The sequence below is a fragment of the Chondrus crispus genome, genomic scaffold, assembly GCF_000350225.1.
Source record: "Chondrus crispus Stackhouse genomic scaffold, scaffold_45, whole genome shotgun sequence".
In the NCBI taxonomy this organism is placed as follows: domain Eukaryota; phylum Rhodophyta; class Florideophyceae; order Gigartinales; family Gigartinaceae; genus Chondrus; species Chondrus crispus.
This window is the reverse complement of record NW_005179343.1, coordinates 115,385-130,965: the sequence shown is the minus strand read 5'-3', so window position 1 is coordinate 130,965 and position 15,581 is coordinate 115,385. Positions and strand designations below refer to the sequence as shown.

The 15,581-nt window shown below is 51.7% G+C and overlaps 5 protein-coding genes; 3 read left to right on the top strand and 2 right to left on the bottom strand.

Annotated features, from left to right (window-relative positions):
• The first annotated feature begins 7,392 nt into the window (after window positions 1–7,392).
• CHC_T00008880001 (Translation initiation factor eIF3, subunit L) lies at window positions 7,393–9,055 on the top strand. XM_005718908.1 is given in 2 exon segments: window positions 7,393–9,024; window positions 9,025–9,055. The coding sequence occupies 1 exon segment, from the start codon at window positions 7,393–7,395 to the stop codon at window positions 9,022–9,024; it is 1,632 nt and encodes a 543-aa protein (XP_005718965.1). The 3' UTR covers window positions 9,025–9,055.
• A 58-nt stretch (window positions 9,056–9,113) lies between these two features.
• Window positions 9,114–10,685, bottom strand: CHC_T00006540001 (hypothetical protein). Its single transcript, XM_005718907.1, has one exon. The coding sequence runs from the start codon at window positions 10,683–10,685 to the stop codon at window positions 9,114–9,116; it is 1,572 nt and encodes a 523-aa protein (XP_005718964.1).
• A 266-nt stretch (window positions 10,686–10,951) lies between these two features.
• Window positions 10,952–11,611, top strand: CHC_T00006539001 (hypothetical protein). The gene has a single exon (XM_005718906.1). It carries the CDS (start codon window positions 10,952–10,954, stop codon window positions 11,609–11,611), a length of 660 nt encoding a protein of 219 aa, XP_005718963.1.
• An 85-nt stretch (window positions 11,612–11,696) lies between these two features.
• On the bottom strand, window positions 11,697–13,169 carry CHC_T00006538001 (hypothetical protein). Its single transcript, XM_005718905.1, has one exon. It carries the CDS (start codon window positions 13,167–13,169, stop codon window positions 11,697–11,699), a length of 1,473 nt encoding a protein of 490 aa, XP_005718962.1.
• Window positions 13,170–14,293: 1,124 nt separating this feature from the next.
• Window positions 14,294–15,574, top strand: CHC_T00006537001 (hypothetical protein). XM_005718904.1 is given in 2 exon segments: window positions 14,294–15,370; window positions 15,371–15,574. 1 exon segment carries the CDS (start codon window positions 14,294–14,296, stop codon window positions 15,368–15,370), a length of 1,077 nt encoding a protein of 358 aa, XP_005718961.1. The 3' UTR covers window positions 15,371–15,574.
• The last annotated feature ends 7 nt before the right edge of the window (window positions 15,575–15,581 follow it).

Genomic DNA, 15,581 nt, shown 5'->3' with positions numbered 1-15,581 from the left:
ATTGCCGAGGGCGTATACGTTAAAGAAATGGTGTCCAAACTGACTTTTTAAAAGTTTCGATTTAATTTATATATTTTTGCAAAAAAAAGCTGGCCTCATATGGGACCATGACTGACCTCATATGACGTCAAATTGACGGTCGTCTAGACACTAGACAAACAGTTGATTTACAATGTCAAAAATAGCTGCATTCTTTTTCGTTCAGCAAGAGATTTAGATATGAGTTCATCTCCATGTTATGCTTGCCCACAGTTTTAGCTATTTTGCATTGCCCTTCATTTAGAAACCTTCATTTATGAGGGAAATGAATTATGAAACTAAGTTGTGAAATATCCACTACACAAACTCCGTTCCAAGTCAAGGACTGACCTTCTACCATGAGTCTTCATGTTGTTTTGACAATACGAATGCAGAGTTGTTTACTCCTGGTCTCACTTCTGCAAAACTGATGTCCGTTCATGCTAAATATAAACTTTGGAAACTTGGAGTTGTTGCTCTTGACATTTTTTGGGAAGTCTCTTACATGCTCAGAAAATATTGAGGAGGCATACGGTTCTTTCCGATTGCATTTTCAAAAAATGCAGTCGGTAAAATTTGTGTATTGGGACATACAGTATTCGGACAGGTTAAAGTCCTGAGGTTGAGACAGAGTACGCGACTCTTTTCGGCTTTTTGGTGATAGTCTGAGCATTCGCAAAGCATGTTTATGACGCGCACAGAGAGGGAGACAGGACGGAACTTGTCTATGTCCTTTCTTTTCCTTCATTCATGTGTTGGTATGTTCGCTGGGCCCCCTTTACGTTGCAAACACTGAAATATTTTGCTGCATATATGACAGACGTGTTCGGCTCAAATACCTCTAAAGCAGAGCACGACAGAGGTAAAGGAACTCAATCAGAAAAGGCTCTAGTAAAAACACAAGCGTCGCGACAAGAGGCGCTCCTCCTCTCGCCTATTTCCACACTTGCAGGCTGGAGTAGATTAATCCACCTGCTTTCTTTCAGCCTCCTTCGGCGCCCGACAACAATCACGAAACGCTCGCTTCTGATCACGGTCATGGAACAAATACCTACCCATTCCCGACTGTTTTGGATGGCAAGGATAATGTTTCGTTTCTCGCAAAACAAGCCTTGAGTGTTTATTGTACGCCCCACGTACAGCAACGCTTCTTAAAGACATGTGCTTTTAAACTGTATTCTGCAGGGCACAATGTTCATCAGAGGACTAAGTATCCTGCAAGGGCTACCAGGAACAGGAAACTGATATCAACTACTGTACAGCTTGATAATCCTGTACAGTACCGTTACAATGGTACAACAACTACCCTTTGGAGGGGTAACACGGGCGTGACAGGCGCAGTAAAGCTTATTTTACTGTACTTGTACAGTTGTAGGGAATCCCTGCTGCACCCCTACTAGGGATGCAGCATCCCTTCTATGGATGCAGCATCCCCACTAGGGATGCGGCAACACATCATGTTACGAACGCAGTGGTGCAAATTTGGATACCGTGCTAGTGGCGCTGCCAATGGGAGAGCGTTTTGTCCTTACTATATTGGTACAGTATCCGTTTGCTAGACAACCCGTGGATGCCTGTACGGTGGTACTAAAGAGCGTTTCGCAGTATTCCACTCTTCGCAAAACATGCCATGGCTCTTACACCGGACGGGCGCTTTCCACAGGTACCGATGCGGTTGCATTGTTGTCCAGCACTCAATGCATTTGCCCTGATTGGATTGACAATTCGCTTGCCCCGAGGTCGAGGAAAGAGGAGAGAGGGAGAGAGACAGAAAGAAGACAAAGGAATGCTGCGGAGGGCAAGTATGACCTGTATGCAAATTGATTTCTTGGACCATGACTGGCTCTAACATACGTTCTAATAATCCTCTTCTTACTTTTGCAAGAAGCGGTATGCTTTAACTGAGGGAAGCATTTTTGTTCGCAAAACCAAACACATTGTTTTACTGTTGTGGAGGATGGCATTTATTTATTGATACCACTTCGCTATTATATTGATAATGTTGGATTGAGGTGCTCATTTATCGCTTTCAGCCAGACTGCAACTTTTGATGAAGTTCCTGCTCCAGAAACGGTATGTTGTGTAAATTGCGTTGGTAATTGATGTCGCCTGAATGCAGTTTTAAATGCTGTGCATCAATTTTTCTACATCGCTGACAGTTTTTATAACTGAGTCCAACATTTTTTCGAAGCTATTTATGTTGTATTTCCTCTGCTTTTTCCTTTTTATTGTACCTCGATTACAAGCCTGAAAACTATTCAGACATGATTTCTTAGAATGGGTTTTTGTGCATTTCAAAGAGACGTCGACCATCAATTTGATTGCATCATCCTCTACCTACAATAGGAGATGAGTGACGAGGCCTACTAGTCACCCCCCCCCCCCCCCCCCCCCCCCCCCCCCCCCGTGTGTGTTTCATTGTAGAATGTAAATCTACAATGAAACGCAGGCATACCAGCGTCTTGCTGCGAATTGTTTTGTTAATCTGTCTGTTTTCACACTCTGACGAGATGACAAAGCTCTGCTGACACGTCAATAGATTCGCACATCTCCGTAAAATTGCGCTCTCCGCAAAAACTTCGTTGCTTGATGGTGCTCAATTTACACATTACAGACACGTGGCGCTGGGAGCATAATACAAACCTGTTTGCATATAACGTCTGCTCGTACAGTCAGACACTAAAAGTATATAAAAAGAAGGGTACAGGACCATGATCATGAAAACAGAGTATGTACGTATGACGCTGATAAGCGCCTGCCATGCTTAGCACGCAAACAAGGATTCAGCATTAAGTTTCTTCAACCTGGAAACTACAGCAGTGAGAATTGTTCAGGAAACAAGATCGATTACGACACCAAGTTTTTGCTTGAATTGGTATGACCACAACAGTTTTTCCGCCAACGCTGCTCCGGCCTCTTCTCTTCGAAAAAACATGAGAGGCATTCAACTGCATGGGAATATGGGTAGAGGCAAAAAAACGAAAATGCTTGGCCCGTAGTATTCCAGAGGAAGACAAGGCCCAGCATGAACATAAGTTCGGTTTGCCCTTCATTCGTCTCTCGGATCCCCTGGGGGAGAAAAGCTCGAGACTTTCTGCGCGCGCCCTGCAAAACATGTAACCCGCAGCAAGTGGAGAGTCGCATATGAGCAAGTCTGCATATATATTACAACCAAGAGGCACCCAGTTTGAAGCAAGTAGCAATCAGTTTGATGAGGACTACATTGCACCTGAAAAGCAGCCTAATGGAGCGTCTACGGTATCGAGACATATTTTTCCGGGATGCCCTTCGGAGCAAAGGAAACGTGCTCTTTGCTGCTACACTACCAGAGAACAACAACATTTGCAACCTGTGCTCCATTCTCATGCGCCACCGGCCCCTCGGCCTGGGGTATGAGAGATCTGTTGAATTGAATTTCGTTTCTTAATTGGGAGCCTCCTTTCACTGCAAACGACACCTCAATTTCTCCACATCGACAATTGGCACCGATTCAATGAAGGATCAAGACGAAAATTGGCTCAGCGCATTGCCATTGGGCAATCAATGAGTTTCCGATTGCGCCCGGATCGAGTCGCGATGGTATTCATTTCTGTCTCCTTCTCAAGCGTTTCTGCGTTCCGGGTAATTAGGCCATTATTTTCGATGTATCGTGTATCTAACTTGACACGGGGCACGTGTGCGCGTTGCAATTTTAGAATTTCAAGTCATCAGAGGTATACTGAATCCATATCGTTGACAGAGCAGGGGCAGATGCAGCACACGAGCAATTTTCGGGTTGTTGTACCGCACTGTTCGTGGCTACACTAACAATGCAAATTACGGAGTAACTGGATACACTTTAGGCACAATAACTTTGATATTCACGTTTCTTCCGCGGCTGGCATGCATGCGTCTGCGACAAGGCTGCGCATCCTAAAAACCGTATTTCTGTTCCGTCGATAGGGGCAAGAAAAAGCGTTTCCGGGGAGTTTCTAGGAAAATGAAGCGCTCTTCCAGGCTTGACAAAAAAAATGAGAGCAACGATGAGGAGGGTAGAAGAATCAGGGCCTGAGCGCAAGAGGTGTTTTATATGAAATTAAAACGTTAAAACATGGCTAGTCAAGATCCAATAGTTTTTTAATGTGCGGTAAGCATATCTCTGCAGTCGTTTGCTTCCCTACCATTTGGAGTTTGTGGTGCTCGTTATTTGCTCGTTATGTGGTACGTTTTTGATAATGCATTATAAAGTTTACCTACGTACTGCGCAAAGGAACTACTGATGTTAATAATGGCACTTACGATCGTGGTCCTCTACGTGAAGGTCTTTTACAAGTAGCAAACAGGCTGGTGATGTATACGAAATGAGTAAGGCAGCTCTGATAAGACTAGTGAGGGGTTCGCAGAATGAGACGGTCGCCTCGGTACTTGGCAGTAGACGTCACTGGTATAAATAGGATAGTTGTTCTGTTGGTGACAAAGAATGGAGCTCTGGTAACAAAGACCAGCACGAAGACATTCTCACGGAGCTTGAGGGCCCTCACTGCACAGCGCCTGCGTCTATGGTAATGGAAAGCAGTCAGTGGAATCTTCTTCTCTCGGTAAGGTGTGTGTCCTAGTCCAGTACAGTATGTCCAGCACAGCACAACCATTACCAATATGGAGGCGGAAGATCACTGGCGAGTGAGTACCGATTGTTTCGAGAGGGGGGTACGGATGTAGTTTTTCGCTGAAAAGGAGTGTACTGATAAAGGATGCTCGAGCAACACAGCAGGACGCAGGCTAGGAAGAACCAACCCTTTTGACTTTACAGGCCATATCCAACGCGAAAAAGACGCTCTATTCTCTGCCAGTCCTCGATGGCCTTGCATAAATGCTTTGTTCAGAGTTGCTTTCGGGCTGAGTCCCGGAGCTGTTGCCATCTGCTCTTTGCTGATTTGAGCTCAGGGGGAACCGATTTTTAGGTTTCTCACAGGGCATTCCTTCGCGACTTACGTACACCGCACAAAATAATGTGAAAAACAGCTTTCTTCGGCGCCCTGTACAGTACTTTTGCGTCTCCTGTTTTTCGGCACCTTCCCCCCGTCCCCAGCTTTAGCCTCACATTATCCGCGCTAGTCGGAAACAGGGTATTGTACGCACGTACAGGAAAGATAAGCTAACCTTAACCATCATATTAATGTTTGTCCACTGTGCAGTAGCAGAAGGTAGCAGTACCGCATACCATCTACTGTATCCTTTCCGTGACAAATGGACTTGTTTCTTTCCAGCCCCCCCCCCCCCGCCCAGAGCTTCTCCTGCGGTATCGAGACCGACATGAGACAAAACGTGAACGCCCATGAGATTGGTTTGTGTCCCTCTCTCCAGGAATCTGCTTCTCAACGCTCCATGTGGCACGATAAAAAGGCAGTGCCCTGAGCACCAACGTCAAGTCTGGTCACACACTATACCGCCGCAGCCAACTTCTACCTTTACGTTGCACGTCTCGTCGAACACTCTGTCAATCGTTCCCGCTTACCGACTCTCCACGTTTCCGCTCAACACTTCAGGTACACCGGCAAGTGCTTCCATACCCTTCGTGTAGACCTCTCGTCTCTGCCCTTCTTCCTACATTCTTGGTGCTAAGCAACTCCTTGTGCTGCCGCGCCCCATGCTACCCGCTATGGATTTCTCTTCCCCCAACCTCGTCACGAGGGTACTCTTTGCCACTCTTGTCCTCGTGGCCGCCTCATACCCTTCTTTGCGTGTTAATGACAACGGCCCATCGCCTCAAAGCACTTCCCTTCTCGGAACACGCCTCACAGCCCAGAGGAGACACGATACTCCTGTTGCAGTTCCTCAACCTGCTTCCATGCACTTCAGTTATGTTAGCTTTTGGAAGAATCACTTTCAACCGCGTGGCGAACCGCGATCACAATTACCCAGCGATGAAATTGATAGTTCAACTGTGGTTCCGGACAAAGACAGTAAGAAATTTACTTGGGACCCATGTGGCCATACGGGCGACTGCGAGCCTGACCGTCGTTGCTTGGACTTGGAACAAGCTGAAAATGGCAAATTCGCCAATTGTGAAAAGGGGAAGTCACATGACAGATGCTTCTGTGTCCCACTGCAAAATACCAATGGCGAAGGAAAGATTTTTGGCGAATGTGATGGATCCGCAGACTGCGTTCCTGAAGAGTTTTGTACGAAAGAGGACCTGGTTGATCACCCATTCTGTATCTCTCGCACTTACATCGGCAATACAAATGAGTTTCCGGAGTTTGAGTCACAATCTGCGCCGCCAGAAGATCAGCCTGCTTCTAATGTTAAACCCCAATCTGAAGAAGATGGTGAATCACTGCCGAATGACGTGTGTGTGGACGCCAAGGCACTGGAGCATTTACCCTCGCACAATCTTGTATTCCAGAGACATGCAACCGCCAAGGTGTTGTGCGACGCGAACCGAAGTTGTGCCACTCCTGGGCACATGGTAACATATAAGCGCGAGGCAATGATGATGCGCACATACTGCGGCTTGGTCGGGTGCAAGGAAGATATCATGGCAGTGAATAGTCCTCGCTACAGGCGGGGGCTTAGCATCAAATCGAAAACGACATGGCTCGAGTACTCGTCATTTGCTGCAAGGTACCAGACTAAAGCCGAGGAAATGCTGATCAGAATTGCTGTGCACGTTGGATTGTGAGATAAGTCTGGTGTAGAGGTTTATATATATTTTATGTCGTTCGATGCATGAGTTTTGCAGCAGAGCTTTTGCAAGTATTCCTGGACGTGAACTTGAACATTAAAATTGAAATTATATGCAATAGCTCTCCAACGTTTGCCATAGATGTTCGTATAAATTAGAGATAGGCATGGATACTCTCTCTAACGCCTGTATCTTGCTGAACCAACGGACGTTGTGAGAAACTTAGGTGAGCCCGTTGAAAAATGCGTCGCGAAGTTGTTGCGGAAGGAATTTTTTTTCTCTTCATCCATAAACGAAGTACAGTGGTATAGATGCTTGACTGTATTAGTAAGCCCCTTGCGCAAACTAGATGTACTAAGATGCGTTGTCGAACCGCATCAAGCATTAGTTCAGAGTTGGTGCGCGTGGCAACCCTGAAAATGTCAAGCATGCGGTGTTTGATGAACAGTTCACTGCTCCGCTTGGTTTTACTGACGGGAATTTTAATCCGGATAAAACTGTTGAAATTTTCCAAAAAAAGACTACGCGATCGACGAAACGACTGCACAGGTTGCTGCCTGCCTATCGTCGTCGACCCGCGCCGCCAGCCTAGCTCGAACCGAACCATCCTCACCTGTCCCGTCTGACCGACGTCCCGCCCCACTCATCATCGCCCGTGCTCCTGCGCTACCCTCCCCCCTCTCCCCCACATAACACACTCCCCCATCGCCATGGACAGTGGTTTCTGGCGTCGCGGTGGCACGCCGCAGCAGACTTTCACTGAAGCAGATATCGCTGCCGCCGACGACCGCGCCGGGTCCGAGTACCGCGAGATCCCTGAGATCGTTGAACAATTCGTCCGCTACATGTACAAATGCTTTCTTGATCGCAATACTAGCGAACTCCACACCCTGTATGAAACTGTCTTCGCCCGTCTCACCGAGCACTACTACAAGGCCTCGACCTGGCCTTCGTCAGAAATGATTTCGCGGCTCGTTGATAACGACGCAAACTTTCTCATGTTTTACAACGAGCTCTACTACAGGCACCTATTTTCCAAGATGCAGCCGAGTCTGGCCCAGCGCTACGAAGGTTGGATGAACTATCGCGCTTTGTTCAACCATTTTATGCAGGACGGCATGGTTGATTACGACCTCCCCGTATCTTGGATCTGGGACATCATTGATGAGTTTATCTACCAGTTTGAGTCCTGGTGCCAGTATCGTGCGAAGCTTATGAACAAGAGCTCCGAAGAGATCCAATATCTCCGCCAGAATGACAGCATTTGGAGCGTCCAGACCGTCCTGTCGCTTCTGCATTACCTCGTCAACAAGTCCAATATCATTTCTTGGTTGCTCAATAACGGCGACCCTACCGGCTCGGATGATCCCGACAGCGAAACCTTCGACATTAGTACGCTGGCCGTCTATCGTTACATCGGCTATTTTGCGATCATCGGACTGCTACGAGTTAACACTTTGCTCGGTGACTACCGCCTCGCTCTCATGGTTTTGCAACCACTGGATTTTGACGTTTCTAGTGCTTTGTTTACCCACGTCACTGCTTGTCACGTCTCAATTTACTACTACATGGGCTTTTGTTATATCATGCTGCGTCGTTATGAGGATGCTGCTCGCATATTTTCATCTACCGTACTGCACATCGGCCGTATCAAGCACAACCACACGAGAAGCTACCAATACGAGCAAATTAATAAGCGAAACGATCAGATGATGGCACTTCTCGCTCTTTGCTTGACTTTGCAACCCCTGCAAGTTGACGAAAGTATGATGTCGATGGTGAGAGAAAAGGCGGGCGATCGCCTTGCTCGTCTCCGCCAAGGCGAGCCCCATGCTTTCGAAGATTTGTTCATTTACGCTAGTCCGAAGTTCATATGCCCCGCCGCGCCAGACTATGACGTCATTGATGATACCAATATGGAGGCGCCACGGCTGCAGACAAAGCTATTCATGGAGGAGGTCAAATCACAGCTGCTGCTTCCTGAGATTCGTTCCTATCTGAAGTTGTACACCAAGATTGAGATCGAGAAGCTTGCAGCGTTGATGGATGTGGATGAGAGCACTCTTCGAAGCCATCTGCATGCATTGAAACATAAGAGCTGGACAATGACGGGCAGCTTCCATGGACCCCCGCTACAGGGTGAATGGAAGACGTCGTCAGACGTGGGATTCCATGTGGAAAGAAATGTGGTGCACATTTCAGACACAAAGACTTCATCGAGATACGGCGAATATTTCATACAGAACATCGGCAAACTGGACGACTTGTACAGCCAGCTAAAGCGCAGAATGCCGGGCGCCACTACATCTGCTAGCAAGGCAAGATCAGCACGGGTAGCATAATGTCGAAGATTAAACGAGAGTTAACACGGAACTTCAATTGCAACTATTCTAGTGTGCTTATCGGTTGAATGAGCAATTACATGGTACAGTTAGTTTGTTTTGGGTTTGTCAGAGTTTGTCAGAGTGCTGAACCATAGACCTGTGGACGGTGGTACGAATTTGTGCCTTGGAGAGGAGACAGGAATCTCCCCAAGGATTGCACTTCGCTCCTGTATATTCCTCTGCATCCGCTGATGATATGTGAAACCAAACATGCCACCGGCAATGACCGGCAGAATCGCATACATCAAATAGAACAGCCACACCACATTGTTAGGTTTCTTCACGTCCTGACCTTCCACTTCAGCATTCAGCAAGATCTCTTCCGACAAGGGCTGATTGCAGATCTCCTCATGCAATTGCTCCTCGAGCCTTTTCGAAGCCCGTATGACCTGCAGCGAGGCGCCTTCAACATTCGCAACTGAAAGCGTCTCCACCGCCCGCTCCCACGCTCCATACAAGAGCTGTAAACTATCTCGCACTACAGCGCGACTATCTGCAATCGCACTGCCTTTCTCATGCGGAATCAAACGCGGATCCAAGCCTTCAAAGTTGAGCAAGTCAACCGCCTTCCTTGCCGCGCTAGCCTCCGACCAATCCAGTTCCTGTCTCAGCACATTGCGGCGCACAATGTCGTGCAGCAGGACTGAATTCTTGCGTTTCCTTGCATCTAAATACCCTAGCTCATGTCGATTGACGCCACAAATCATCTCCAACACATCCTTCGCTGCCTCCGAAGTCGTAGTTGCATACGTCTTTTCCTTTGCATCGCGGAGTCGATTCTCAATCATGAAGACGGCGTTTTTCTCCACAACCATCGATCGCACGCTCTCGCCTGTTTTAAAGTGCGTAACCCGCGAATCATCGGCGAATGAAAACAACACCATCGGCACATGTGCTACAAACGACTTGTCCACAAAATATGCAGCGCCTTCCGTCTCATTCTGCACCAAATCTACATTCAAGCTCTCGCTGTCCAGCGCGATATCCAAGCCTTCGACGGAAAAGGCCCGTGCCAAGGCCATGGCCATGACCAGATCATTCTCGACATCAACGTGCTCGACAGCAATGGACACGCGCTTCTCCCCCGCGCCGCGAAACACATCCTGCACGAGCTGGTGAAAGACTGCGGGATCAAAGGTCGAGCCCAACGGCTTGTTCGCCTTGCTGTCGCCCGACACGCCGCCCATCCTCCCCACCACGGCGCTGACATCCACGAGCTTCAATGTGAAGGCCAAGGTGGTTTCGTGCGGAAAGCGACGCATGTTTGGGGACACGGACGGGGTGAACAAGGCGGCAGCAATGTCGGCCAACTTGTCGGCGTACAATGCCGGCTCCCTTCCGAGGGCGAGCAGCTGCTCGCCAGGGGTGGACTCTGCAGAATTATCCAGAAAGTAGGGCTTGGCGTCGACATCGAGAACGGCGAGGCGGTTTTCCGTAGACACAGCAATGGTCCTTGGTGGGGCGCCTTGCTCGGCGACATATCCCCTCTGCGGAGCCACGGATGCGGCGTTGTAGAGCACGAGCGTATAGACGCGAGGTCCCTCGGAGGGTGTGAAGGCGTGATCGGTGCGGAGGATGTGGTAGAAAGCGTCTGCGACGGCCGCGGACGAAGCGAACATGGAGGAAGAGTTGTGTATGGCGGCGGTAAGGGCGGCGTCGAGACGGGGGAGGGTGGCGGGGTGGGCGGTGGAGAGGGAGAAGGTGTAAAAGAGCTCTAGAACCGAGCAAGTGGGGGAAGGCGGGGCCGGGTGGCGCAGGATGCGCGAGAGGGAGGAGACGAAGGAGGAAGTCAGAGTGGGGGAGTCGCGGAGGAAGATGGGGGTGTAGCCGGCGAGCAGGAGGTTGATGTGGATGGGAAGGGCCGTGGAGGAGTTGTACGGGCGGCATGGAGGGGGGCTCGCATGGGAAAGGGTTGGAGGGAGGAGAAGGACGAGGACGAGGACGAGGACGAGGGGAGAGAAGCAGAGGGGCGGGAGTAGAGGACGACGCATTGCATTTCGTTTGGACGGCGGTGGAGGAGGCGGTGGAGGAGGCGGTGGGTGCGGAGGTGGTGAAGGTGGGGAGCGGGGGGGGGCCTTGCGGGTTTCTTCGTTGCTGGTTGTCAAGGGCGATGGTCCGCGCACACTTTTTCTTTAATTTTTGGGCGCCCATTGAGCACAGGATCAAAACTATTTCCCCCCCGGTCTTGCCAATGCTCGTCCGCGCAAGCTCAACTTGGGTTGCGCCAACCTGCACGCGAGCATCAAAGCACCATGCGCTCCTTCTTCTCCCGAACCTGCCCTCCCGATCCGCCCCACACCATTACCAGGGGGAGCTTGATTGCCCGCTCGCATCCAACTGGGCGGTGTGTAGCAGCCAAAGCGATCCACTGCCGCGCAAGCTCAACCTGTTGCGCCAGCCTGCACGCGGGCATCAAAGCACTATGCGCTCCTTCTTCTCCCAAACTTGCCCTCCCGATCCGCCCAACAGCGTCTCTCGGGCTCGCCCACTTCTGTCGCCATCCCTCTCACGACGTCCACGAACTTGTTCGTGGCCCCTGTCATGAAAAGGCATTGCGTATGGCGTATATATAGTCCGCACACGTGTACAAAACGTCATCGCATATCGGAGTACTCGTGTACACGTGCGCTTCACTCAACTCCTCCGGGCCCCGGTTCGGGCCACGCATCCAGCAGCACCCGCGTGCTAAACTCTACTTCGACGGGACACTGGCGCCACGCTTTGTGCGCTTCGTGCAACCTCTTGAAGATGCCCTCCCCAATGTTTCTCTGAAACTTCACCTTCCTCTCGCCACGCACAGGCAAACAGACCGTCTCTTCCAATCTATATAAAACCTCCCCCCGCTTTCGCCCCATCTTGCCCCAGCAGACACACTCTTTGTCGTCCAAAATCCTCATGATAATCTCCAAATACTTGTACTCCTGCGAAAGCAGCACGCCAGCCCTCAGCTCCACCGTCACCGTCATGTCCACGGGAGGCCGTGCCTCCGTCGTCACTATCAGGTGTATGGCCGAATGAGCGTAAAACTTCTGCGGACTCCTCCATTCCTCCGAATCTGCTTCCAACGATTTCCTATTCGTCCCAGCCGGTCCAAACAGATAGTACTCGGAACGCGGCATGATGGACCATACGTTCACCATCCAAGAAAACGACATCTCATACCTGCCATGCGACGGCTCCAAAAGCGACCTAGCCAGCAGCCGGTGCGCGCGTAGCGAGCAGTCTTCACGCGCGTCCCTCGCGCCGTCCAGTAGGTAGCGCTGGCGCAACGACATGGGACGTACCATCTCGAGTAGCTTGAGCGTCGTGTCGTCGTCGTCAATGCGCGGTTCCAGATCGCGCATCAACATGTCCAGCAGCTGCGCTTGTATGTCCTGGTTCCTCGTTTTCGTTAAGGCGCGCAACAGCGTCGGCAGCGCAGACTGTGACAGCGCTAGATCCCAGATTCCAGGGAAACCGGGACACTCCCGGACGTTGAAATGCTCCTCGCCGGCGTCGGCGTGGCTTGCTTCCGTGTGGACCATGGCGAATCGCGAAAAGGAGACGCCCACAAGGTTCCAGAAGACCTCGACAAATGAAGGTGCCACGGCAGGTAAGGCGACAACAGGGACCGCGCAGAGAAGAGCTTCCTCGTCATCTAGAAGGTTAAAGGCAACGACATACGCGCAGATGCCTTGAAGCAAGTCGTGCAGCTGCCATCTATGAGCCGCTGCGGCTATGCGAAAGACAGCGCCATGTTTTCGGTCATCAAGCTCTACCGGGCAGGCATACAGAAAGGCTCGAATAGCAGCAAAGGAGTCCGGGTCATCCTCATCTGACAGTTCGACGAGGCGCTCGGCACTCTCGCGGAAGTTTGCCGAGACGAGGACGGCCAACGGGCCGCCCGCGTGAAGCAAGCGCGACTTGTGGATGAAGAGCGGGGGTGCCGGGGCGGGTAAGCGGAAAGTTATGAGGGTGTCAGGTTCGTTTCGTGACTCGCAGAAACTGCATAGGGACTGGAGACAACTGGCGGTGGGGGTTAGGGTGGTGCCCTTCAGAATCCAAGAGTTGGAGAATGAGTCAATGATCCTTTCGTGCGCGTCAGGGGGGGGGACTGGTGACATGGTGTCCGACTGCAAGGCTGCGGAGGAGACTTTTTTCTCCAAAGCCGATGGGTGTGCTGTACCCTTCAAGGTATACAAGCCGATGGGTGTGCTGTACCCTTCAAGGTATACAAGCCGATGGGTGTACCGTACAGTACCCTTGAAGGGTACCTTCAAAAGGTATACACAGAGCCCCGGACCGTCTGGCACTGTACCAGAAACAAAAACTTGACACGTGTGTGATTACACGTGTGACACTCACTTTTCAGCCCCGCACACTACAAACAAGGTACAGTATGCCAGCAATGTCAACCTGCTCCTGACCCGAGGAGGATTCCATAGTATTGCCAGGGGTCCTCTCTGGTCTTCAAACTCTTCATCTTCAACCTTCCAAGGTCACGCACGCCCAGCAAGAGAAGAGCAATAAAAAAAGTGTTGGGAGACGTCGTTGATCTTTTGCGAATCAAAGCACAAGGCTGTGGAGTACCCCGGAGAGCTGACAGCATTTCGTAACTTTCTTTCATGTTTGTCTTTGTATGTTTGTTTTTCTTTCATGTCTTTCTTTCAATTTTGCCCTGCGCGGCGATTTTGCCCTGCGCGGCGATTTTGCCCTCCGCGGCGATTTTGCCCTCCGCGGCGATTTTGCCCTCCGCGGCGAGGACGGGGCCATTCGGGGTGGCCGAGGGCCAGTCTAGCTTCGGGGGAGCTTCGTAGCAGAAAGATCGCCAGCGAGGGGTCTCGAGCACTTTAGTCCCGACACTCTCGGTTGGGTGTTGGGCTTTCAAGGCTATTGTGGTAAAAGGGAGTGCCGGGCACTCCCTTTTACCACACTGTGCACACTGTGCACAGTATATGTAGTAGCGAAATCCAACAGCTATGAAGGCGAGGATGAGTTTTGGGCACGGGCTCCAATAAGGTTGCGACACGTGAACATGGATAATTATCTGGGCGCTTGTGTCTTCACACGTGGACACGTGCACTTGTTGTATCTCAACTGAGATCAATATGCAATCCTCCGTCACATCCGATCAATCCCTTGCCGATGTCCAGCTCGCACTACCCTAGACATACCTTGCAACTTGCGACTTCAACCGGGCGGCCCTCCTTCCCTCCCACCCTCCAGCGCAACGCTCCCGACCACCACCATGCGCTTCTGGCGGACATCCCCGCCGCCTCCGCCGCTCCCGCCGACCATCCTCGAGCTGTACCTGGCGCACCGCCCGGACGCCGCGCTGGAGCCTTCGACCTTCGCCTCGCGCCGCGTCGCGCTGCCGGCCCAGACCCCGACCCAGGCCCTGGTCAAGACGCTCTACTTGTCGTGCGACCCGGCCATGCGCGTGTGGCTCAGCCCGGCCCGCTCGTACATGCCGCCGGTCCCGGAGGGCGCGCGTATGCGCGCCTTCGGCGTGGGCGAGGTCGTGCGCCCCGGCCCGGCCCTGCGCGTCGGCGACCTCGTCGAGGGCATGCTGGGCTGGGGCGAGTACGCCGCCCTCGAGGAGGACAAGCTCAAGCGCGTCGCAGTCCCCAGGGGCCTGCCGCCCTCCGTCATGCTCGGCGTGCTCGGCATCACCGGCCTCACGGCCTACTTCGGCCTGCTCCAGGTCGGCGCCCTCAAGCGCGGCGAGACGGTCGTCGTGTCCGCGGCCGCGGGTGCCACGGGGAGCGTCGTGTGCCAGATCGCGAAGAACGTGTACGGATGTCGCGTGGTCGGCATCGCTGGGGGGACCGTCAAGTGCCGCTATTTGGAGGACGTGTTGGGCGTCGCTGCCGTAGACTATAAGAGCGAGGAGGGCGTGGACGCCGGGCTGAAGCGCGTGCTCGGGAAGAGCCGCATCGACGTGTACTTCGATAACGTCGGCGGGAAGACGCTTGAGGCCGCGCTGCGCAGGATCGCGCAGGGGGCGAGGATCGTCGTGTGCGGCGCCATCAGCGGGTATAATAAGAAGGAGCTTCAGCCCGGGCCGTATAATTACGTCAACTTGATCTCGTATGGGGCGACGATGAGGGGCTTTTTGCTGCGCGAGTTTGAAAAGGAGTTTGACAGAGCTAAGGCAGATCTGTCGAGGTGGATCAGGGAGGGCAAGGTTGATTTCAGGGAGGATGTGGTAAATGGGCTGGAGAACGCTCCGGAGGGGATGAAGAGACTGTTCGAGGGGAAGAACATCGGCAAGGTCGTGATTCGTGTCGCCGAGGGAGGCACCGGTGTCCAAGCAAAGCTCTAGAGAGAGAGAGAGAGAGAGAGAGAGAGAGAGAGAGAGAGAGAGAGAGAAAGAAAAAGAGAGAAAGAAAAAGAGAGAAGGTACGGGTACGGCACAAGCTGCACGCCAGCAGCGGCGGTTGTGTCGAGATGGCAAGCAAGATGGTCGCGGCATGAATAATTGGAAACACAGATGATGTCAAATTCTAAAATCTCCGCCCATCACCCTCCACCTC